The 25,551-nt window shown below is 34.4% G+C and overlaps 1 protein-coding gene across 7 annotated transcripts in view; it reads right to left on the bottom strand.

The window, feature by feature from the left end:
• Positions 1 to 25,551, bottom strand: part of TBC1D5 (TBC1 domain family member 5) — a 550,248-nt gene that overhangs the window by 352,228 nt on the left and 172,469 nt on the right. For 6 of the 7 annotated variants that reach the window (XM_032594665.1, XM_030328643.1, XM_030328649.1 and 3 more), the window contains one exon: positions 1,390 to 1,521. In XM_032594665.1, the coding sequence (XP_032450556.1) occupies positions 1,390 to 1,486 (97 nt within the window). In that variant the 5' untranslated portion in view covers positions 1,487 to 1,521. Of the gene's footprint in view, positions 1 to 1,389; positions 1,522 to 15,340; positions 16,440 to 25,551 lie in introns of those variants that run through there. The other variant, XM_030328645.1, reaches the window with a different exon arrangement.

The following is a 25,551-nucleotide window of genomic DNA, read 5'->3' as shown; positions in this document are numbered from 1 at the left end:
AGTAGGCCAGGAAAAATATGCGCGCGCACGCACACACACACACACACGCACACACACACACGCTGTTCTAAAATAAGCACATAAATCAGAAAATTTTGGTGAAATTATTTTATATACTTATCACAAAAATATTTTTTCTTTTAAAATACTGACTTGTGAAATAATTGGAAGTGGTTGTGAAATAATTTGACTTAATTATTAGTGTTTCTTATAGGTATTATGTTTAAAAAACAAACATCACTAGGAGATGTAGTATTCTTACCACTGAAATGTTTAAGATGCTGAAATGAAAATGAGACAATAACAATTTTTTCATATGATCAAAACTTTGAACAACAGTGTTTTTGTGACCTTTTCATAAATGCACATATGAAAATAAAAAGTAAAATCACAAAAATAAGTTGTAAGGCAAATTATATCATTTTCGTCGAAAATAACAATGGAATTTGTATGACACAGAAGGCAGTAAAAATGCACAAAAAACATAAATGCACTCCATAAAGTCAAGGCTTAATCACTAAAGAAATAACCACTTTAAAACATCAATCATTGGTTTTAAATTCCCAAAACACAAGTTAATAGCAGAACTTTATGCCAATACAGAACAAAAAAACTGTATCTGAAGTATACAAAACACATGTGAATCACTTTGACCAGTTAAGATTTTTTAAAATCAATCTCATAATCCTGATGTATGTACGTCATGACTGAAAAATTTTAAGTAGTTACTTGAGTCAATGAATCAACCAAAAACAAGGATAAGGCTTTAGGAATCTGCATGAACTGCTTCCTTTTAAGATATTATATTATTACTAATATTGAGAAAACAACACTGAATTCTGAAACATACATATTTGATAAATTTTGATAGGGTAGACCCCGAATACAGTTTACTTTTAACAGTCTCTTTTTAACAATTTCAATGCATAGATCTTTAAAAGTAGGACAGAAATTTTAATTTGTGGTGAAAAAAAAGAATCAGACAAATCTTTATCCTGGAATAAGGTCAACTTGCTTCAAAAGACAAAAAAAAATCCCTGCAGAATCAACACCAAAAGCTAGACTTCTTTAAAAGATGTTTGACAAAGGCCATTTTGATTTCAACATCCTTATGCTGAAGTAATTATTTAAGATCATGATTTTTTTTTTTTTTTTAAAGAATGACGGTGCATTAAACATTTGGCTAATGCTTCTGTCTATAATTGAAAGTTGATGTTTTGTGGTGTTCATTACTGTCAGAGTGCTCTCCACCTATCCAGGGAAGTGTGCTTCATGTTGCCCTGCTCAGCTTCATCTAAAGAATTACACACATAAGGTAGGCAGAACTAACTGGAGGCTCTCTGCTACATTTCCCAGTAACCATAGAATGTATCTGCATACAAAACTCACCTCCAGACTTGTTTGAGTAACTTGACAAGGGGTCAAAGCCCACTTCCTGTTCTTCTGGCTGCAGAGGATGTCTAGTTTCAGATAAGGAATGATACATTGTGAGAACCGAACAATGTCACTGAAAGTGACTACCTGGGAGATTAAAAAAAAAAAAAGGAAAATTATACTTTTTCTTTTTGCTATGACTGGGAATAAATACAACATTGAAATGATTAAATGAGCATTACAGACATTAACAAGTTTTCCACAGGCTTCAGGGACTGTTACAACACATTGGCAGAAATATGCAAAGAAGTGAAAACTGGCACAAAATTTCCATTTCAATAATTTCTCCCCAAATCTGAACTTCCTTGGTAACCATTACCTCAATGTTCAATCACACTTATTTTCAATAAACTTCTGCACAAAAAGTCAAACAGTAAGTTAAATTACCGTACCATTTATAACATCCTTTTGTTTCACTGCCGAAATAATACACATTTACAATAGAAACTATCAAAATACAGAAAATTTAGCAAAATAAGATCATTCATAATTGTATTAACTAAAAACACCCTTGTTAACATTTCAGTTTATTACACATATCCTTTCTGACTTTGTTCTGGGCATTTAAAACAAATTTATTTTAATGTGATCTACCATGTTAAATATACTGATTATATAAATTATTGTGGGTATTTTCTACCCCATAAAAAAAGACCATATTATAACTTCAAATGGATCCCTAGTATTCCATTAAATAGCTATAACAGTTTATATAACCAATTCCTTATTAGTAAACAGAATGCTTTCAGTTGTTCAACACTATAAACAGTTTCCCAATGAAAATCTTTAGTAATATCTCTGTGTCACATCTATGATTATTGCCTTAAGATAAATTCTTAAAAGTGTCTTTGCTGGACCAACACATGTATATAAAAAATAATATTCTATGATATATTTTAGCAAATTATGCTCCAGAAAGATTTGTATACAGAACAATTCATTCCCCTGGACCCTCATTAACAGAGGGAATGGGTAATTCATTTTACGGACGAGTGTGATAGTCAATTTTTATATTGCATTTGCTTGATAACTAGTGAGATTACTGAAGATTCATATGTTTTCTCTGACATTTACTTATTATCTTTTGTGGATGGAGTTTATTATTATCATCGTCTTCATAATTTATAAGCATGCTTTAAATATGAAGAATATTAAACCTTTGTCATGTGATATAGATATTTTTGAGTGTGCTGTCTTCAAATAACATGGTGTTTCTGTGACATAAATAACTTTTTCATTGCTATGCACCCAGATATATCTATATCTACTTTATGACTTTTACCCCTGGTATTACTATGTTTAAAAAGGCAAAGTTATATAAATAACCACATTTTAAAAATTGTTTTGAAGGTTTTTCTCCTGGATTCTGATTTCTATAGACAATGCCAATTTAAACAAAGATATTTTTTAATTATTTTTACATGTTTAAGCTACACTACTTGTAAATTTTCTATGTCTATGAGCTACAGATAACCTTCTCAAGTCATAATCTTCCAAAAATATAAACTGGGCTCTAATTTTCATCCAAAATAATGTTAACACATGAAATTTTAAGTTTCAAGAGAGGGGACACATGATAGGAAGAATAAATGAAAACTGATGGAAAAGCAAGACCAACCAAAATGAGTACATAATTTTACAGGATAGGGCGACAATTATGGAGGAAAGTTTCCAGAAAAGCCCCTGAATATACAAATCCTTTTCTTCCCAACATAAAATGCTCCTCTATCCTGCTTAGTTTCTCCCTAAAGCTCTCACTCTGTAAAATACTTAGTACATTTTCTGAGTTTTACCAGAACCCTCCAACTCTCACCCACCCACATTCATAATCAGATGGTAAAAAATCCTCTCCACCTTAGATTGTGGCTAAAACAAGAGCAAAGGGGTAGGCAAAACCAACACTAGACAAGGCGGAAAACTTTTGTTGTCAACATACAGTAAGAATTTCTAAAGCCATAAATCAAATCCTAAATCCATAAATCTAGACAACTGTCAATATTTGCTTCTTATGTATGCAAACCAATCAACATATATTTAGCACTTACAATACAGAAGGAATTCTGAGGAATATAATGCAATAGAGGACAGGAAAAAGTAAATGATCAGTTACATATACTATAAAACAGAATCTGATGAATTTTGCTGATCAAATGAATAATCAGATTTAAGTCCTCTACTATGGAGAAGAGCCACCAAACTCAAATGCCTGATGGTATCAGGCAAAAAACATTATTAACCAAAGTTGAGCAATGACTATTAAGTCACAGACCACTCTAAATGCTTCATGTATACTCATCATTTCATCTTCCCAACTATCCTACTGACATACATTCATCACCATTTTACCAAAGAGAAAACAGAGGTACAGAGAGATTAACTAATTTGTCTACAGTTACACAAGCAGTAAGTGTTGAAGCCAGAATTTGAACCTATCTTGTCTAGCTCCAGAGCTCACATTCTTTTCTTCTGCACTATATTTGGCTCTTGGACAATGAGACAAATAGACAAAATACAAAACAAACTGTACAAGAGGATGAGATCTGTGAACAACTGAAACACCTTTACTCTGCTTCAACTTCTTCAAGAAAGCTAGAAATCTAGAATTTTATTTGAAATCTCTTTAAACTGTTGGCAAGTAATTCAAACTAGAAAACAAAACAAAAACAAAAAACAAAAAACAAAACAAAACAAAAACCTGCATAGAATAAACATTTCAAAAGCATATTTGACCCATGGATAACTATTTTAATGTTAAGATTCATATTTTGTTCCATACATTTTGTTCTACTTTTGAAATTAAGGAAAATGTTTGAAAATGTATATTCCAAGTTAACCGCCAGATTTCTATAAAATCTCTTTAATATCCTAGACATGTTTTCATATCATTACCTTAATCTCTCAGTTTTATAATACATTTCCACCATTAAAGACTTCACAAACTTAAAATATACAAATAAGGGGATTTCATGTACTTCAAACTATGAGAAATAAACAACTAGCAAACAGATATCAAAGCACATTTTTTAAAGGAACATTAAAAAAACACCTTTCTGTAGCTAAAATGAAATACTCTAGGGGCACCTGGATGGCTCAGTCAGTTAAGTGTCCCACTCTTGATTTCGGCTCAGGTCACAATCTCATGGTCAGGTTCTGCACTGACAGCATGGAGCGTGCGCTCGCTCTCTCTCTCTCTCTCTCTCTCTCTCTCTCTCTCTCTCACCTTCCCCTCCCCTAGCCCTACCCCACACACATGCACTCACTCTATCAAAATAAATAATAAACTTTAAGAAAAAATACTCTAGGGGCAACTGGATGGCTCAGTTGGTTAAGGGTCTGACTCCCAATTTCAGCTCAGGTCATGACCTCATCATACATGAGTTCAAGCCCTGCACTGGGTTCCATGCTGACAATGTGGAGCCTGCTTGGGATTTTCTCTCTCCCCCTCTCTCTGCCCCTCTTTCATACTTTCTCTCTCTCAAAATAAATAAATAAACAAACCTAAAATGTTTTTAAAAAAACACAACATGATGACATTCATACATTCATTCAAGATTTTAAAAGATACTTAAGGTCTTTTGGCTCCTTAAAGAAAGTTAGGTTCAAGAAGTCATCCACTGATTTTTACCTTTATTAATAATTCTTTAGAAATTGACAACTTGGTTATAACCAAGTTATGGTTATATGGTTGTAACAAAAATAAAAAATTTACCAAATACACCAGTCTACAACTAGTCTATATAATCAAGGATCCACCATATTCTAATTTATTATGCCTGTAAAGATTGAAACTGAATCACTGAAATTCTTTTTATTCAAAGAAAGCAAACTGATCGAAAAGTAATAATGAGTTATTTTCAAGAACTCTGTTGAAGAGGGGCACCTGGGTGACTCAGTAGGTTAAGCATCCAACTTCGGCTCAGGTCATGATCTCACAGTTTGTGAGTTCGAGCCCCATGTCGGGCTCTGTGCTGACAGCTCAGAGCCTGGACCTTGCTTTGGAGGCTGTGTCTCCCTCTCTCTCTGCTCCTCCCCAACTCACACTCTGTCTGCCTCTCTCAAACAAGTAAACATTAAAAGAAAAACAAAAATTCTGTTGAAGAAAAAGTTACATGATGTTCTTTTCTTTCAGTTATGGATTTAAATAATAATCTGGTTGAAAATTAACTTATTAAACAGGTGCTGCTTTGTTTTTCATTGTTCTGTTTTAAATACAGGGGCTATTTTAGTTTTCTAGAATAAACAATACTTAAGTGCAATGGTTACTGCTATTATGATAATGTTATAAAATCACAATGTAGTGTTGCTTTTAAATGTGAAGTAATTTTCTCAAAAATTTTCCAATTTGTGTTTGGTGACTATACCAACTGCAAAAATATTTGACTACCACAAAAGAGAGTATCAAAGGTTTTTAAGCAAATGTGTCTATATTTATTTTAATCACTATATTGAATAGTATTTTTACTTCGAAATATCAGACCATAGGAAAATATTTGATAAAAATTCAAAGAATTAACGGAATTTTTTTATCTGAAAATTTTAAGATAATCACTATTAAAAAGTCAAATTGGGGGCGCCTGGGTGGCTCAGTCGGTTAAGCGGCCGACTTCGGCTCAGGTCATGATCTCGCGGTCCGTGAGTTCGAGCCCCGCGTCGGGCTCTGTGCTGACAGCTCAGAGCCTGGAGCCTGTATCAGATTCTGTGTCTCCCTCTCTCTCTGACCCTCCCCCATTCATGCTCTGTCTCTCTCTGTCTCAAAAATAAATAAACGTTAAAAAAAAATTAAAGAAAAAAAAGTCAAATTGGCATAAACATTTTGAAATGTACAATTCACCAGTACATCTTATATTTGTGTTACAAACTTCGACTTCTATACTTGATATGCCTTAATCTTCTCTACATAACAGGTAGACAGAGAGGAAGTATATAATGACCACAAATATGTACCTTAGTAAATGACCACTAAAACCCATAATTGATGGATTTCAGTTTTCTTAAGTAATGCCAATCTGTCTCTAGAATTTTCCTGGAAAAAAAAACCCTAAGAATTTTTAAATGAAGGCAATCTTATTTTTTTTTTTAATTCAGAAAGCACAGCAATATAACCTTCCAAGACTTGAGAAAGGAGATATCCCTTCTTTACTACATTACTATAAATAACAGTTAAATTTTCTCCTTCACATAAACTTAAAATTCACAAAACTCAAAATTGGTTTTATTGCTATCCTGTGGTCACAGGAATTGACACATTAGGCGGAAACTGCTGTCAGCGCAGAGTCCAATGTGGGGCTCGAACCCACAAAACCATGACATCATGACCTGAGCCAAAACCAAGAGTTGGATGCTTAACCGACTGAACCACCCAGGTACCCTTCCAAGACTAATCTTAAGGACAGTTATATTGGCTTTATGATCTGGTTCTTGCAGTATTAAATCTTAGGATAAAAGTGATCTGACTGAAAGAAGGGAAGTCTTGTGAAAATAGTTAATATTTAATGAAAGGGTAAGAATTCAGCACTAAAGCTTAGAGGACAGTTTTAAAGTATAGTAATAAAATTTCAAAACAAGATTATTTTCCATGTAAGTGAAGCAATACAAGCATCAGGTGAAAACTTCAAACTCTTAGCATGGTACAGACAAAAGGTTAGTTGAATAAATTTTTTTCCGTTAAAATGGTATTACATGAACAAAGCCTCTAGAAAAATAATTTATTCCCTCTGAGTCTGAAGTTCTATGCATTTCAGTGTATATTCATTCTTTCAAAGCTTCTAATACACAGGCAGAGAATTAGCATTCTGAATTGTGTCTTCTAAAGACATCCATATTCAGAAAAGCTCATATAAGCATACTTCATTCATTTAAATTCTTGACTGATGGTAAACTTAAAGTCAAACACTGAAATGACAGAGTAATATTACTTTACATAAAGATATCTCCTATAAGAAAAGCATATCAAAGAGCTTAAATGAACTATTTCCAGAACACAATTATAAAAGAGGGAGAGGATATAGCATGAATAAGTATCGGTCACAGATAGCATGCATTTACCATGATGGGTGTATAAACTAAAACATGACATCATGGCTATAAAAGCGACAAACTTTGATAGAAGCTATATTTTCATAATTAAGAGAGAGAGCATTTAAACATTATCTATAGAATCTTCTATTAAAAAAACCCTTTTAATCAAGGTAAATTGATTAAAAATCAAGGCAGCTAGAGGTAAATTTGATGGTTGGGAATAATGATGTTCTAAAATCTTTATCATAAGGGAGAGAAGGAGGTGGGAAAGGAGTAAGGAAGAAAGAATGAAGGAAAAAGAGAAGAGAGAAGGAAAAGAAAGAAAGAATAAAGTTCCATTTTAAAATTCTGTCCATCTTTAATGCAAGAAGGTTACATTGGACTTTAAGTTAATTAAGTATTAAAATCAATCATCTGAAAAGTCTTAATATTTAATATTGGTTAGATTGTATATCAAAGTAGTTTTATTATTTATTTACTCCAAACCTTTCCAGAATACTTCATCTGACAACAGGGGGTCTGTTTCTCACAAGATAAATGCATTTACAATGCCAAATAAATTATATATAAAAGCATTTGTCTTAATACATGTCATTCAATATTAAATATCACTCATTGGTAAAATCCTGAAAACCTAACTCACTTTTAGCAACTACACATCTGAACTATTCAAGTGTTGCCAATTAAACAGGCAAAGAAATACGGTAAGGGTCTACATACTAAGAACAATGATCAAAAGAAAATTAAAATTATAAGACTTAATTCTTACATTTTCCAGGTTACCAGAACAAGATGTTTAAAGTAAACAATCTACTATAAAAATACTAGATTTATAAATAATATGTATAATCAGAAATAAGTACAATACATGAAAGCTTCACAACTGGGCTTAAATAATTGATATTACAAAATAAGAATATATTTGGCCTTTTGGGGTTCCCTGGTGGCTTAGTTGTTTAAGCATCCAAATCTAGATTTTGGCTCAGGTCGTGAACTCACAGTTTATGAGTCTGAGCCCCATATCAGGCTCTGTACTGGCAGTGTGGAACCTGCTTGGGATTCTCTCTCTCTGCCTCTCACCTGTGCTCGCTCTCTCTCTCTCCAAGTAAATAAACTTTAAAAATATATATATTTGGCCTTTCAATATTCAAATGCTATAAAGCAATAGCAAGTGGCAGTTGTGACTATATAAACCAAGAGAAAACCTAGCATTATGAAAAGTTAAAGTGGCCTAACAAAAAGCTCTTCAGGGTATATCCTCATTTGGTTTCCAATTGTTACTGTCCTCATTTTATATCAAGAACACCTCTAGCCTTTAAAAAACTATTTACTCAGGCTTTCATAAAATCAAGGTAACTCTAACAAACAATTAGGAGTTCAAGAAGAATGAGCAATATTTGAAGAGAGAAAACCTTTTTGAAATGTCAGCCTTGAACATCAAAATTATACAGAATGATGAGGAACCAGGCTTATATTGCATATAAATATGAGAGCATATTAGGCTGCATTTAATTACCAGTTCAAACAACAACCTGATCTAACCTTTGACAAGTAAAATAAATGTTCTGAATAATTTAACTAAAGTAAACATTTGCTGTTAATGCTAGCTAATTATAGTAAGATCTGGAAAGAGAAGAGGAAAAGATGACGAAGAGAAAGGGATGGAGGTTTTTTTTACCATCGAGATCTGCAACTCTTCATTGAAACATTATTTTCAATGAATTTAACTCACATAAAAGGGTAAACCCAGTAGAATACAGTTGCTTTATAAATACTCATATAAAGAAATATTTTAGTTGATTACAGATTTCATTCTTTCAGTCAGTGAAAATCACCAGACTACCATGGAGATTGGAAAACTAGGTCCAGATGAATAAGGGTACCTCCACCCAACCCCCTTCACCCAAGGAGCTCAAAGTTTAGTGAGGAAAGAGCCCAGGAAATAAGCTGCCAGATTTAGCATTAAGTAATTGAAATTATTAATTAATTGAAATAAATAAAATAAAAAATATGGATGCCTAGTTAAATTTCAATTTCAGAAAACAACAAAAGATCTGGAACATACTTATACTAAAAGTATTCATAATTTGTCTGAAATTTAAATTTAATTGTGCACCCTGTACTTTAGCTAACAATCCTATCAATAGATAAATGAAAATGAATATCCATGGGAAAATATGTGCAATGCTCATTATAGGAATCCCAGGATTAAATGAGATCAAAACTCTGAGAGTAGATTCCCAAAAAACTCACCCAAAAGCAGTAAAGTGTTGTTTTTCCAGAGCTGCTATCTGATTACTAATGGGAAAAGACCAAGATATACTACTCAAATGCACTGACCTGGCCCCACAGAAACTTGTTTTTCAAGTTCCCTAAGTAACTGCAAAGAAATATAATAATAAACAAATGAAAAAACCAACTACTTAATGGAAATCATCAGCTACCAAATGCAGAAAAATGAAACAACCCAACAAAAATCCTGGAGCCACTAAGGACCCTGCTGAATGGAGACAGAGTATATGACTATTCTTATAGTGAAATTATCTTTATCCCTAAGGAACATAGGTGTATTTAGGAAAAAAAAAATACAAAGAAAATTGAACTTTGTTAATTTGCTGAGACCAGTCTTAATTCAAATATATGATATTTTCATTCTTTATATAAATAAAATGTTAATAAATATGCATGATATTGCATAAGAATCTAAGGTATGGTAAGCTCTGAGTGTGACCTTAAATTTAAAAAAAATATTCAATAATTCATAATGTGAAGACATGTTATTCTCCATACAAAAACTGCTAATTTAACTGATTGGTGACTCCAAAATTGATTAGCTTATTTGCTCATGGAGTAGGAGCTTCTATATATTTGAGCATAAACTTCAGTATGAACGTAAAAATGTTTCAATTTATAATAGAAGATCATCAGTAATAATAGAGACAAGAAAACTCCAAGTTTCCAACTTGAGGCCATATAAATACATACAGGTTTTCTGTAATTGATAGCAGAAAATGATAACCACTTAAAATAGTAAAACTTACTGTAAAATCATGAATTTGAGCCTGACTAGAAAGTGATAGGACTTAAGAGTCTCTGAATTTTTGCTTCTCCATTCAATTGTAATGGTTCCATCTTTACCCAAAAAAGATTTCACTTATGTACATATATGTAACTTCTGTATGTTTTCTAACACCGAACATTATGGGCCCTCAAAATGAGAACAAAACTGTTTACATTTCATTTTTACAGGCAGGTAAGTTTAAAGCACTGATAAGACGAAAGATGGATAAAGAAGAAAGGATTAATTATAAAAAACAGAATATGATATAAAAAACAGCGTTTACATGATATCTTGATGTCTTTACAAAGCATAAGTTCTATGGCTACTACGAAAGAATTTTTCAAGACACCAATGCATACTAAAAAACCAAAATAATTTCATGAACACTATATAAAACAAATAAAGGCCTTGAAACGGTTGATGAAAGAATGCAATTAACAAAATGGAATAAATACACAAATAGTAACATGGGTATACACAGGGACAACAAAGAGGCTACACAAACCCTACCTCAACTGTCAGAGAATTTTACTAGCAAATATATATACTCCTTCTTATTGTGTATATACTGTAGCAGAGTTCACTAGTATACTTCCTCTGAAATTTCAAAGAATATCATATAAATGGTTAAAAGGTAAGTACATTAAATTAGACTTACCTAATTCTTACCATACTGATTTATTTTTTTTCCAGCCATGTTTTCAGATTTAATATACTCTTTTTAAGCCTTACCATACTGATTTAAATGAAACCCCTGCATAATTTCTAAAATTTTGATAATGTTTGCCCAAAATTTTTAGCAAACATTTAAAGGGAGCAAAAAATTTAAAGGGAGATTACAAACTTCATGCCACGCTTTACCATTTGCAAAACAATGACACAGCCATTCAGAATTACAATGTGCTATTTATTTTTAAAAAAAAATTTTTTTTCAACGTTTATTTATTTTTGGGACAGAGAGAGACAGAGCATGAACGGGGGAGGGGCAGAGAGAGAGGGAGACACAGAATCGGAATCAGGCTCCAGGCTCTGAGCCATCAGCCCAGAGCTTGACGCGGGGCTCGAACTCCCGGACCGCGAGATCGTGACCTGGCTGAAGTCGGACGCTTAACCGACTGAGCCACCCAGGCGCCCCACATGTGCTATTTACATATTGACTTAGAGAACTGAAGCTTTGAAAACTGTTTAGGGCCTAGAAGTTTTATCTTAATTTCTAAAAAGACTAAACAGGATCAAGCAGTTTAAGTGACATTATCATATAGTAATTTTTCCTACAAAAACTTTTGAAACCGGGTAATAATTTCCCCCACAAGTCCAAATATATTCACTTTCACTTAAGTACATTTTCACAAAGTCTTCCTTAGCAAAAAAAATGTTTTTGTAACTTTAAAAACCATAAATACATAATATTTTAAATTTCTAGGATTTTAAATCCTAGAAAAATCAAGCAAAAGATTAAGATGGCCAGTTTTTTTTTTTTTTTAATATAGTAACGACTTTGTCCAAATACTATGAAGCTCTAAGTTTTTACTAAATATTTAAGAAAGGTCACTAATTATTTAAATGCAATGAACGAACATAAGAGGTCAAAGCAGTAAACTTACATAATTTAATTACACAAATGCACTGGTATCACCTTTTTTCTTACTCATATTTGAGAAACTAATACTTTGCCTTCTAATATGATATGGGTTATTTCATATGGCATGCACATCCTCTTGGAACATCAAGATTATTCTTTACAAAATTTGGAGTGTTAGCACCAAAAAAAAGTATGAAAATTAAACTATATTTTTTAGTTACTACTAGAATTTAACAGTGGATTATAGTGACTGAAATTGATGTATTTCTTTAAACCATCTCATTTCAAAATTATCTTAATAGGTACCCTATGGAAGTCAGTGCAAAACAGCAATCGTGAGCCCACAGGTAGGGCACATACATATATCTATAGTTAAATAAGCAACCAAATATAAAAATGGATCATGAAACAATTTTAATGAGAATAATATTAACACAAAACTAAATTTTGATATCCTACCTTAACATTTAATGCAATCTTATTTTGATGAAAAACCTAGTAATTTTAATCTAGAAGTGAAATTGCCGGATCAAAATTGTTGCCCATCTTTAATTCTAACAAAATATTGCCAAACTTCTACCCAAAGTGGTGCTATACCAGTTTATATGTTCGTATGGACAGTTCCTGTTTCTCCACATCCCTGCCAGCTCTGAATATCATGAGCCTTTCTCCATTCTGAATGGTATGAAGTGGTATCTCACTGTGGTTTAAATTAGCATCTCCCTATTTCTTGACTGAAACTCTCTTCATCTGTCATACAGTCAGAGTTCTCCAGAGAAATAGAGGATTTCAGAAAGCAAAAGAGGAGACAGACAGAGTTTTATTATAAGGAAATGTTGCTCATAATTACAGAACTGGCAAGTTCAACCTGCAATGCAGGCAAGAAGGCAGGCTGGAGATCCAGGAATAGCCAGTGTTCTATTTCAAAGGCTGCTGGACAGGAGAAGCTGATGATATAGTTTGAAGGCCATCAGGCAAAAAGAGATGATGCAGATGAAGTCCAAGTCAGACCTGCTGTAGAATTCCTTTTGCTGGGGGAAAGGTCAGCCTTTTGTTCTATTCAGCCTTCAACCGATAAGAGGACACGTAAGCCCCCACACCACTATAATCTTAGCCCAATCTGCTCTTCTTTGTTTTCATTTAAATATTAATTTCATCCAAACACCCTCACAAAAACACCTACAATAATGCCTGACCAAAATCTGGAAGCCCCTGTGGGCCCACTCAAGTTGATGCATAAATTAAACATTCACATCTGTTTACTGGCCATTTGGTCTCCTTTTCTAAGAGCTGCCTGTTCACATTCTTTGCCCAATTTTCAGCTGTGCGTCTTTGTGCTTAATATTTATAGGATTAAAAAAAATAAATCTGGATACACAGCAATTTTAGTCTAGTATTAAAAAATCAGAAGTACATTATAATTATATTAAAATAATATTTAATTTAGTATATTAAATTATCATTCATATATACTTTAAATGGTCCTCATTTGTGAATTATATTGGTAGGATGCACTCTGAAAAGAATGATTTAAGAAAACCAGATTTTCCTTTGTAAATATGGTACACATGAAAACAGAGTATGTTCCTGAACCAAAAAAGAACTGTTAAAAATGGTTATAGTAATTTGTTCGATGTTTTTCTCTATGCTGAGAGGCATGCACTACTGATGATTACTAATATTTTACTGAATGCTAGTAAATGCCAGACATTGTGCTTTATGTTATTATCCCATCAATACCTTTAGGAATCTTAATCATAAAGGCATTATATCATCTCTATTTTATGTATATGGATATTGGGGCTGGCAGATTAAAGATCTCAGCCCAACGGCACACACCAAGTGGCTGGGACGTGAATTTCAGACTTCTTCAGAAATTCATTTTAAGACATCCTTACTGGCTTTCCACTATGTTTAATGGCACTAGGAAAGGAACACCAGGGAATAAAGAATGAGGACAGGCAACATCCTTGCTGTCTTGGCATTTAGAATCTGACAGGAGGCAGAATGTAGAAAATGTGCATACCATGTAATATAGGACAGAATCTCATAGCAAAGGAGATGTATTAGAAAAGCTCTAACTCTAAGAAGTCAAGAGATAATTATGATCCCATGATGCTGCTAACATAAATACACCTACAGATTCTCAATACCTTTCATGATCTACCCATATCTAACTTTCTAATCTTCTCCTTCATATATTTTCATTCTCTAAAGACATCCAGTGTTCTCCCACCTCTCTTTTTATTTGGGCAACTAGCCCTGGTCAAGAAAACCTATTCCATCCCATTCCTCTCTCTGAAATATTTCTTTTTTTTTTTTTTTTAAATTTTTTTTTTAACCTTTATTTATTTTGGGACAGAGAGAGACAGAGCATGAACTGGGAAGGGGCAGAGAGAGAGGGAGACACAGAATCGGAAGCAGGCTCCAGGCTCTGAGCCATCAGCCCAGAGCCCAACGCGGGGCTCGAACTCACGGACCGTGAGATCGTGACCTGAGCCGAAGTCGGACGCTTAACCGACTGAGCCACCCAGGAGCCCCTGAAATATTTCTTAAAAAACAAACAAACAAACACACTTTTCTATTCTCATGACCTGGCAAATAGTAAATATTACTAAAATATCCATCAGACCAGATTCCACTGATCACTTCCAAAGTTATCTCAATGCTCCTTCTCTCTGAAATTTCCTAATTCTTTTCCATTCTTCTGCCGTAAACAGTTAAATGATAAATTTGGGAAACTTGATCATGTAAAAGCCAGTATCATATTTCTACTTCCAATGAGGAAAATGTAAGCAAAACAGGTTCTCATCCAAAAGAATAAAAAAGGAAGAACAGCCCAAAGAAGGAACCCCCTCCCAAATCATTCTTCTTTCCATGACCATGTTTTACTATTCCCACAGAAGGGAACTTCTACAATCTACTTTTGTTGACATAAAACTAGAGTCGCATTTTCTAGGCACAAATTGAGGAAAGGACCTTATTAACTATCTGACTTAGGTAAGTTGGTTAAACTCTTTGTGCCTCAGTTTCCTCAATGTAAAATGAGAATATCCATTTCATAGGTTCTGTGAGGATTAAGCAAACTTGAAGAACTCAGAACATTACCAGACACACACATAGTAAGCACTCAATAAATATTAGCTATTATTGTTATTACTATCACCACCACACTGCCACTGCTCTGATGGCTATATTTACACAATTAGGTTATTAGAACAAGATGAAAGACAGAATATACTCACAGTTCAAAAATATGGATCCTTTGAGTATCCCATAGGATTTTTTTTTCCCGCTTATACATTACAATTAGATTTCACATAATAGTTTCTCATTTTGTTTCTTGAGAAAGGAAAGAAGAAAGAAAGGAGAAATTGGAGACAGGGGGCTGCTCAAGTGTAACACACATTCAACTTAGTAAATACTTGTTAAATCCTCCCATGTGCTGGCAGCTAGTCCAGAAGGTAATCATTTAGAAGTGAACAAGACAGTCTCTGTCCTCAGAGAATTTACATTCTAGAGGAAGACAAATAATAAACTAAGCATAAAAAATAATTTACATGTCAAGTAGTGACATATGCTATGAAGGAAATGTAAAGAGGATAAGGGGACAGAAAATGATGGTGGGGGCATGACTGAGAGTGTATTTGGGAGCTGGGAGCTTATTTGAGAAAGTGTAGTCATAGAAGGCCTTTCTGAGGTGGTGGCATTTGAATAAAGTGAGGGAACAAGCCACCCGATCACTTGGGGGCAGAGCTTGCTGGGAAGAGCAAAGGCAGATAAAATGGGAAATGGCTAGGAGTTTTGGAGGAACAAAGAAGGTTGGGATGTAAATGAAGACAGATGGTGGGGGGGGCACGGAGGGAGAAACAGGAGAGAGGCCAGGTCACCGATGTCCTTTTAGGCCATGAAAGGACTCTGGTTTATACTCTGACTGGGATGCAAAGGTACTGGGGGCTTTTGCATGGGCGTACGAGATGTTATGACAGAAACTACACTACAGGTCTCAAATGAGGAGAAGCAGTGAGCTCCTAGGCCATCCTCTCAGGACCTTCTTCAAAAAGAGCCTTGCCTCAGAAAAGTTAGGAATAAAGCTAAGATCAGTCTTAGGAGTAACACCAAGACTGTGGCACATTAGAAGAGGAAGGTAAGGTCTAGTAAAGGACAAAAAACCAAGTCACATTAAAGGGCTTCTAGCCAGACTACATCCTAAGATGCTTGCAGTATTTTTGGAGAAGTGAAACACCTACAATCAACCATCGATAATAAAAATTAGGAAGCCATATAAGAATAAATACAATACTAAATGTAATTTGATCTTATTTTGTATGGATTCAAGACCTTTAGTTGTTCTGAGTAAATGACAACTACAGACCTACTGAAGGTCAGGACTCCTAGCCCAGTGTCTATATATCAAGTCCTAATAGAAAAATGGAAGGGAGGATGAACACATGAATGCACTGGGGAAAGAAAACCTTGGCACCAACTCATACACCTCTGCTTTATGAGGCACAAAGGCAAAACAAATCTAAGTCTCTCCTTTCACTGATTAACATACTACCCTTCCTAAAAACTATTTCAGTTAGAAACTGCTAGTGGTAAGACCACACCAGATGAATTTAGTAACTGGATCAGTATAGAACAGATTCTGTGAAAGGTCTGATACATCACAGGCCTTTAGCACTTACTAGCCCTCTGGCTATGGATGTGAATTACAAAGGACTAAGTTTAGTCAGCTCTCACAATCCTTCCGGATTTCTGTTTATGTACTAGGATCTGCTCACATTATGTACTTTTGTTTCTGGAACAATTTATAAAGCAGACAAATCTGAAAATCTAGGAACTCAGTGTCTATCTATAGATATAAATATAACACACACTCCTCCATTTTACCTCATAGTGAAATAAATGATACTTTAAAAATGAGGTGGTTATTACCTTGCCCCTAAGTAACCAAGATCAGATTGTAGTTCCTGAAATTGTGGTGAGGTTTTCTACAGCAAGGGCAAAGAGAAGCAGACGGGAGAGCTAGTGTAGATACTTTCCTCCATAGAGAAACAGATCAAGGGGTGCCTGGGTGACTCAGTCAGTTCTAAGCATCCGACCCTTGATTTTGGCTCAGGTCATTATTTCGTGATTCGTGAGTTCAAGCCCCCCATCAGGCTCTGCACTGACAGTGAGGAGCCTGCTTGAGATTCCTCATCTCTCTCTCTCTCTCTCTCTCTCTCCCTCCCTCCCTCCCTCCCTCCCTCCCTCCCCCCTTTTCTCTCTGTCCCTCCCCCACTCACATATGCACATGCTCTCTCTCTCTCTCTCAAAATAAATAAACTTAAAAAAAAATAGATAAAATGAGGACCCCCTATTTCTAGAACTATTACAGAGGTACAGAATTAAATAGCTTACATTTAGATTTTCCATCTTTCAAGATACAAAAGCATTATTTCTAACACATTAGGGGAAGAAATTTAATCACAGATTCAAAACTCTTAAACTACTCCTAAAATGTCCATATTCTCATTCTTAGTGGAAAACCAGTCTGAAACATAAAAAAGATGCCTCTTGGGATGTCAGGCCTGTCTCCTATCTAAATCTTATAAAATGTATATGGATAGAGGTCAATGAATAAGGCAAATTTAAACTAGAACAGAAAATCTGATTCAGATTCAAATTAACATCTTCCTTTTCCCTATTCCTTCTGGCAGTACTTACAAAATCTGTAACAACAAACTATCACTTCATTATCTTCCCACAAGATACTGGTTTCTCTAACACTTCACAATGCCTCTGAGATAGCATATCTGACATAACACCTCCACTTCTCTCCAGAATTTAACAAGATAAAGAAAAGGCAGTAAGAAAGGAGACAATGTTGGTGTTACAAATGCAAGAATCCAACCTGCAATGAACATTGAAATTAAATATATACCTCAAACCACTGTTAACTATTTCCCATAAAGGCATCCGACATGGTCAGAGTTCAAGTTTCCCTTTAAAGTACTTAATAGGCTGTAGGTTCATTCATTATTGTAACTGAAGGCATTTAGGAACTAATGGTGGGAGGACTAGTCACATTGAAACTAAAATATAACCAAGGTATTGTGATTCAAAGGACCCAGGGTGGTGGTTTTCATGATTTTTCTTTAATCAAATAAAGCTGAGTAATCAGATGTAGTCTTTGAAGAAGGCTGTTTCTTTTTCTTTTCTTTTTTTTTTTTTTAACCTAGATAGGTTTCCTCAAAGAGGAAGTAAAATGGTGAGTTTTTAATTCACCTAACTGCTCAATATCAAACTTGTTTGGTTACGTAACAATCTCAAGTTTAAACTTTCTTTTGTGATAGAATTAAAATGAAGATGTGATTGATCAGTTTTACCTGTTTTGTAATAATACCCAGAACGCATGCATAATGACCTACCTGCAAAAACATGCAGGATTCTCAGCGTTGTAGCACAAATTAAACCTAGAGGTAAGCAAGTTCCCACACTTCTTTCCAACCAAGTCCCTTCTCTAAGCCCAACAGGTTTATTCCAGTGCCTCTCAGTGTCTGTGTGCTTCAGCATAAGTGTTCAGGGGGCAGGAATCAGGCCCAGCAATGCGCTCATGGCCCCTAGCGTAGCTCCATTCGCAGGTGACGCTTATCAAACCCTAGCTGAGAGGCATCTGACAATACAATTACTGAAAAATTCAATGCTCACCCAGCATGTGAAATCTTGTGCCTTGTACCTTATGATTTCAGCAGTGCCATGTGTGCTGTGATAGTTAAGGACCTGTCAATGTTTCCATTATAAACTCTGGTTTTCAGAGGTTTGTATCTTGGCCTATAAAAATAGATTCCGGTCTGTAACTTGGCATAGAAAGTACTGGTATCAGCCCAAGAGAACAATTTTTGTTCCAAAGATTAAAATAAAAATCTGTTAGTAGTTTTAAGTTAAGAGAGTGTTAAAAGGGGGTGGGGGCGGGGAGGGTGGGTGGAGTATAGAATGTTTTTAAAAACACACACAAAAAACCAATGCTCTATGTCTCACTACTGCTTCATTTTAAATTTTGAAATGATTAACACAATATAAACCAATGATACTGCGTAAATGAAAAACCTAAAAAGAGTTTTAATTAAAAACATTATGGCGGTTACCAAAAAAAAAAATCATAAATTTTTAAACAACTACATATGTAGTATCTCAAATAATCCCCACATTTAAAGATTGTCCAAGTACTCACTGACAGTAAACCAAAACTATTTCAAAGATCTGTTTTTCCAGATATGTAAAAATTACTTTTTAATGAATCACTAAATGTAGACTTACTTCAGATTAGTGGAGACAATCTTCAATCCTATCTTCAATTTATGCATCAAGAAGTGTCTAAAATATATGACCTAATGAAAGAAACTCTGAAGTATTCTTTATACACTGTTAAAGACACTAGCTTAAGTTTTATGTTTTCTTTTCAGCTTAATGGAGATTTTTTCCCCTCAAAAATATAAGACTAGTACATAATGCTGCTGTACACCTTTAAATAAACACATTTTGAAACAGTAATTTTTATCTCTTAAGGGGGCACAAATCCTCCTTGGAGCATGATTTATAAATAGCTATGAAAAATATGAGTACATTGGGGCTCCTGGGTGGCTTAGTCAGCTAGGGGTCCGACTTCAGCTCAGGTCATGATCTCATGGTTCTTGAGTTTGAGCTCCGCATTGGGCTCTGTGCTGACGGCTCAGAGCCTGGAGCCTGCTTCAGATTCTCCCTCTTTTTCTCTGCCCCTCCCCTGCTCGCATGCTCTTTCAAAAACTGAATAAACGTTAAATTTTTTTTTTTTTAAATGAGGATATACACACGCTTTGACCTTGTAATTACATTCTTAGGAAAATATACTATGACTATACCTACACATGTAAAATAATATAGATATAACTTTTATATATGCTGTGAGTTTTTAATGTGAATCTTCTAAAAAACATTCTGTACTCTACTCACAAGAATATTTCTCACAGAATTTTTTAAATAGCAAAATGGTGAAACAAACCTAAATGTCCATCAATTGGGGACTTATTAAATAAGTTACTGTACATGCATACAGTGGTAGCACTATATAGCTATTTTAAAAAAGAAGAAGAGAAAGACAAACTAAAAATGATTCATTGATAGAGAAAGTCTTCCAAGTAACAATGGTAAGTGAATACAGCAAGGTCCTATGTTACCATCTGTACAGGAAGAAAAAAAGAGAATATATACACATATGTGTGTGTGTGTGTGTGTGCGCGCGCGCGCGCGTGCATATATAGAAAGAGGGGGAGGGAGGGGAAAAAGAGCAGGAGAGAGAGTTTTATTTGCTTTTACATGCATAAAACATTTCTGGAAAGACACACAATAAGCCAACAATAGAAATTAATGGTTTCCCATAAAAATAATGTAGTAACTTTGGGTAGATTCCTAATCAAAGACTCAGTATCAGATAATATAACCAAAATAATATTAGAAAGAAAAAATACATATAACTCTAAGCTTCTGTAATTACTGAAAACAATACAGTTAGGTATTGTACAGTATACATAGATTCACAATATATGAGTGGTTCTCAAATGCTGGTGTATACAGAATCATCTGAAGATCTTACTAAAACACAGATTTTTTAGACTCCACCGTTAGAATTTCTGACCCATAGGTCTGGAATAGAGCCTAAAAGAATTTGCTTTACCTAACAGTCCCCAGGTAAGGCTGAGCTACTGATCGAGGGACCACAGTTGGAGAACATGTGTTCTAGATAAATGGACTACCTGTTCAGAATTTTACATAAAAACTCACCTACTACAACATTATAAATGTAATTTCATTATTATCAATAATATTTAGATAAGGCTTGTTTTCTTACAATTTAAGAAGTCTGGGTGGTGGGGGTGGATAATGCTTTATTCTAAACAGGGTAAAACAAAATGGGAGAGGAGACTAGGAAATTAGTTCTATTGTACTTTTCCAACAGCGTCCTATCTCCTATTTCTGCCACTAGATGGAAACCAGTACAATGGTTAGCTGTCAAATTGCAGATATAAATTGAAAAACAATAAAACTGAGGTGAAAATTATGTTACACGGTAGTAATTACAAAGGGACATATATCTGTGGGTCCCTATACTGCCATTAACTGCAAAATGACCATATTTACTTTTTGATTAACTGTATATGTCATTAGCCATTGGCCTATCAACAATATCAACTCCAAAGAGAGTTATTAGTGGTTGAATTATGACCCTCCCCTCAAAATTCCTTTGTTTAAGTCCTAACCCCCAGTACCACAGAGTGTGACCTTATTTGGAGACAGAGCCTTAAGAAGAAAACCGAGTTAAATTTGGCATCATTAAGGTGGGCCCTAATGCAATATGACAGGTCTTCTTAAGTGTAAGGGGTAATATAAGTGGTAATTTAGACACCCACAGAGGGAAGAGGATGAGAAGACACAGGGAGAAGACAGCCTCTACAAGCCAAGGAGACAGGCCTGGAGCAGATCCTTCCTCCAAAACCCTCAGAAAGAACCAATCCTGCTGACACTTCATCTCAGACTGCTTGTCTCCAAAACCGTAAGACAATACATTTTTGTTGTTTCTGCCACTAAGTTTGTGGTACTTTGCTTCACAGTCCTAGCAAACTAAAACAAGGGCTTTCCCTTTTATTTACTTTTTTTTCACTCTAGCGGATTGAATGACTACTATCAGCAATGTAATGTGTCAAGTGCTGAGACCACAAAAATGAATGATCAGCCTTTAAGGAGCTTACAGTCTAACGGTTTATTACTTAAGGCATAAATACTCATTTAGTCATTAATAAGACTTCAGCCATTGTATCAGTGTTTTGATGCTTGATTCAACGGTTCCTCAATAAAAAGTAAGAGACACCAACACTGTGACTTGTACCTCGTTTCCACTATCACCATTCCAATTACAGCACCCATTACTTGCCACCTAATCCTCAGCACAGATTTTTTTAACTGGCCTCTTCCCCCCTCTCCAACACCTTCCTGACAGCACCCTTCATGTAAGTCTCCTCATTAAAATGTTTCAAAAAATATCTTAAAAGAACATTCGCTTTTTCCCAGTTGAAGCTATAGTCAGTCAGTACTTCCCAATAGATGTACATACCTTCAAACAAACTACCTAAAACCACAGATTTAGTTTGCACTTAGAAAACTGAAATGTCTTCAGAAGCGGCAGTTACTTATAATGAACAGGAGTAGCAATATCATAAAGCATCATTGAATACACCTATGAATAGCTCTCCCCCTCAAATAATCTCTAAGTCCAGCACAGACCTAATGATCTCAGTTTATGAAGTAGTGAGTGTACAAATTAATAGTTGTTCTCGATCTGTGGGTGCCTCATAAAACACCTGAATGTATCACAAAAACCCTATCCCTAGATTCCAAAACTTGTATGTAAACTTCTCATGGGGAGCTTACGCCTTATACAACTTCATTCCATACTGTGCACTGGGCTTACACATATGGCCTCAATTACAAATTAAAATTTAACTTTGAATTCCCTGCCATTTTATTATCAAATGTCTCACCTACTGAATTAACATTTTTATATAGTTATTCCGTTTGTTTTATTTTGGTAACAGTATTCATTTCCCAGGGAAAAATAATTGTTAGCACTAAATTTTCTCTAGAATTTCTCCTCCCTTTTCTTTTCCTCAACAGAATTCAGTTACACAGTTTCAGAAGCCAACTAGGCTACTGATATTCCTTTATTATGTTACAAGTAAATAAATTTCACACCTTCAAAAATTATTAAAGTGCAGAAGGATATTCCTTGGCCTCTTCATACGTAATATTCTAGTGTTGCTAGTTCTTTCAGGTCCCAGAGAGAACATCTCTTATTAGCCCTACAATTAAATGATTCAGCAACCAGCCACACTATCTTTGCCTTTTAACAGTTCCAATCAGTAGCAGATCTAGGTGTAATCAACAGCAGCAGGGGGCTTTAGGAAGCAAAACAAAACAAAAACAGTAGGAATCTTTACTAGAATACAGTAATTGATACAAGGGAACATTATAGGCTATTTTAATCCAAGTTAATCTAAGATATTAGAGTCTGATTTTATAATCAGAAGTGAAATGAGCAGGACAACTCTGAATGTCTGGAAACAGAACAAATGTCAAACAGTTAATAAGGTTAAAATGAAAGAGGACTGCTTTCAAATGAACCTTCTCAGTCTCAGAAGGGTCATTACTTCTGTTTTGGTTATTTAGCACCCCTTTAGCTGATAAATTAAAGCCCTCCTTACCTCCTACTGCTACCATGCCTAACCAGTTTCATATCACATACTTACAAAATGAAGGCATCGTAGAGAGCAACTAGTTGGCAATGCTCTTACTCCTTTAAAGAAACATTTAATATTTTAGCAGCAACGTCAGGACAGTCTTAAAATGTAATTTCACATTTCTTTTATTTTTCTATTTTTGATTCCCTAGCCTAGAGTGTATGGGTGGTAGTTAAGTGCTATGACTGGTGCTACTTAATAGCATGCAGGTAGTATAGTGATTTATTTACATGCAAAATCAAAAGCCAATGGTGGTGTCATGTGATGACTACAAATTTTAACTCTACAAAAACCCACAAATGGAAATGTTACCATAGTAACAACCTGATCACACTGCACGTGAGACTAGCTGATTTCATGATACGATTCTCTAGCTGTTCACTGCAATATGTGTAATGAGACATGTATGAAACCTCAATTCTTCCATCTCCTCACTTTGCTCGGGAGAACAAGATGTGAGGAATGTGGCTGACAAGTTTACAATCTTGTCAAGTTCTTCTTTTACTTTTTTTCAATTTTTCAAAACAAAAAATTTTTAAAATAAGTTGGCTAAGATTTAAAGCACGTAACTATAAAACTCAATATAGGACATATTCCAACATAGAGTGTTAGAATTTCACACAGCAGGAAACAAGTGTACCTGGTGGCAATCATTTCTCTTTCTGAAAATACTCCCAAAGTTATTCAGCAACTAGCCTACAAAGCTTTTACCTCAAAAAGTAGTCTTTTGTATTATAAACGAAAAACAATACCCAAAAAAGTGCACCTTCTCTCCAGCAGGTCCACTGAAACAAACGTTAATATATATATATATATATATATATATATATATATATATATATTATCCATCATTATTAGTAAATCAACATTTGCCTAGAAAAGGTGCTTTTCATACGAATGTTTCTAGACTTTTTGTAGCTATTGTTGAGGGAGGAAAATGCATTAAGCATAAACATGGTAGGGAAAAGAGTAGAGAATGTTAATACTAATCTGTCTCTCTCCATGTAACAAAAAAGTCACTCAATGATTAAAGCTCTGAATATAATTTACACTGGAAAATAATAAAGTCATTCATTTACCAGGGTTGATATAATAAAGGATATATATGCTTTAGAAAAGTATAAAATATACATTTGAAAAAAAACACTTTCTCAGCTCACTGAAGTATAAATTCTTAGGTAAATCTGAAAGGACTTTCCAAATACTTTCAATTACTCTACTCAATATTATTTTATGCAGTAATAATTTTAAGAACTTTAGTTACCAATTCTAAACCATTTTCAAGAATGTGTTTTTTTTTAATACTTCTATCAAGTGGATATTTCCACATGTCTGACTGTACTAGTTCACAAAAACAAAAGCAGGTATCGGTATTTTTCTATTCAGTGACATACACTACTAGTAGTCAAAAATATTTTAATATAAAGATATATGAAAACAAGGCCTTGATAATTTTAATGGTTTTTCTCCTGTGATAAATAAATGAATAAAAATATAGACAAATACAGGAAAGTAAGCTTATAATTTATTACAACTTACAAACGAAAAACCACACTATAACTATTTAACAACTATGCAACAGGTAGTACTTTACTCTCCCATAAAGACAGCATCTTAATAATGAATAGTTTTCTAGCATCCTCTTGCAAAATGGACTGTTACATAAAATATAACATTAATGTACTTAATTTTACTTCTCAACCTCTACTAGTTTTTCCCGAGAGTTCAGTGAAATAATCTAATGTGAAGGAGGATGACGTCAGAAATATTATGTAAACTAATATTTTGTCTATGTAGGTAATGATGCGTTACTATCGAAATCAAATCTCTTAAATTACTGAGTCTCTCCCCTTCTTTGTCTTTGTAATTATTACTGGAGTATTTATTAGGAAAGATTTTACTACTATCAATATATTTTATTTTTTTTTATTTTTTTTTTTATTTTTTTTTTTTAATTTTTTTTCAACGTTTTTTATTTATTTTTGGGACAGAGAGAGACAGAGCATGAACGGGGGAGGGGCAGAGAGAGAGGGAGACACAGAATCGGAAACAGGCTCCAGGCTCTGAGCCATCAGCCCAGAGCCCGACGCGGGGCTCGAACTCACGGACCGCGAGATCGTGACCTGGCTGAAGTCGGACGCTTA

This window comes from Lynx canadensis, chromosome C2, assembly GCF_007474595.2.
Source record: "Lynx canadensis isolate LIC74 chromosome C2, mLynCan4.pri.v2, whole genome shotgun sequence".
Lineage (NCBI taxonomy): Eukaryota > Metazoa > Chordata > Mammalia > Carnivora > Felidae > Lynx > Lynx canadensis.
Note: the sequence above shows the minus strand (reverse complement) of the source record. Positions and strands in the feature narration are given on the sequence as shown.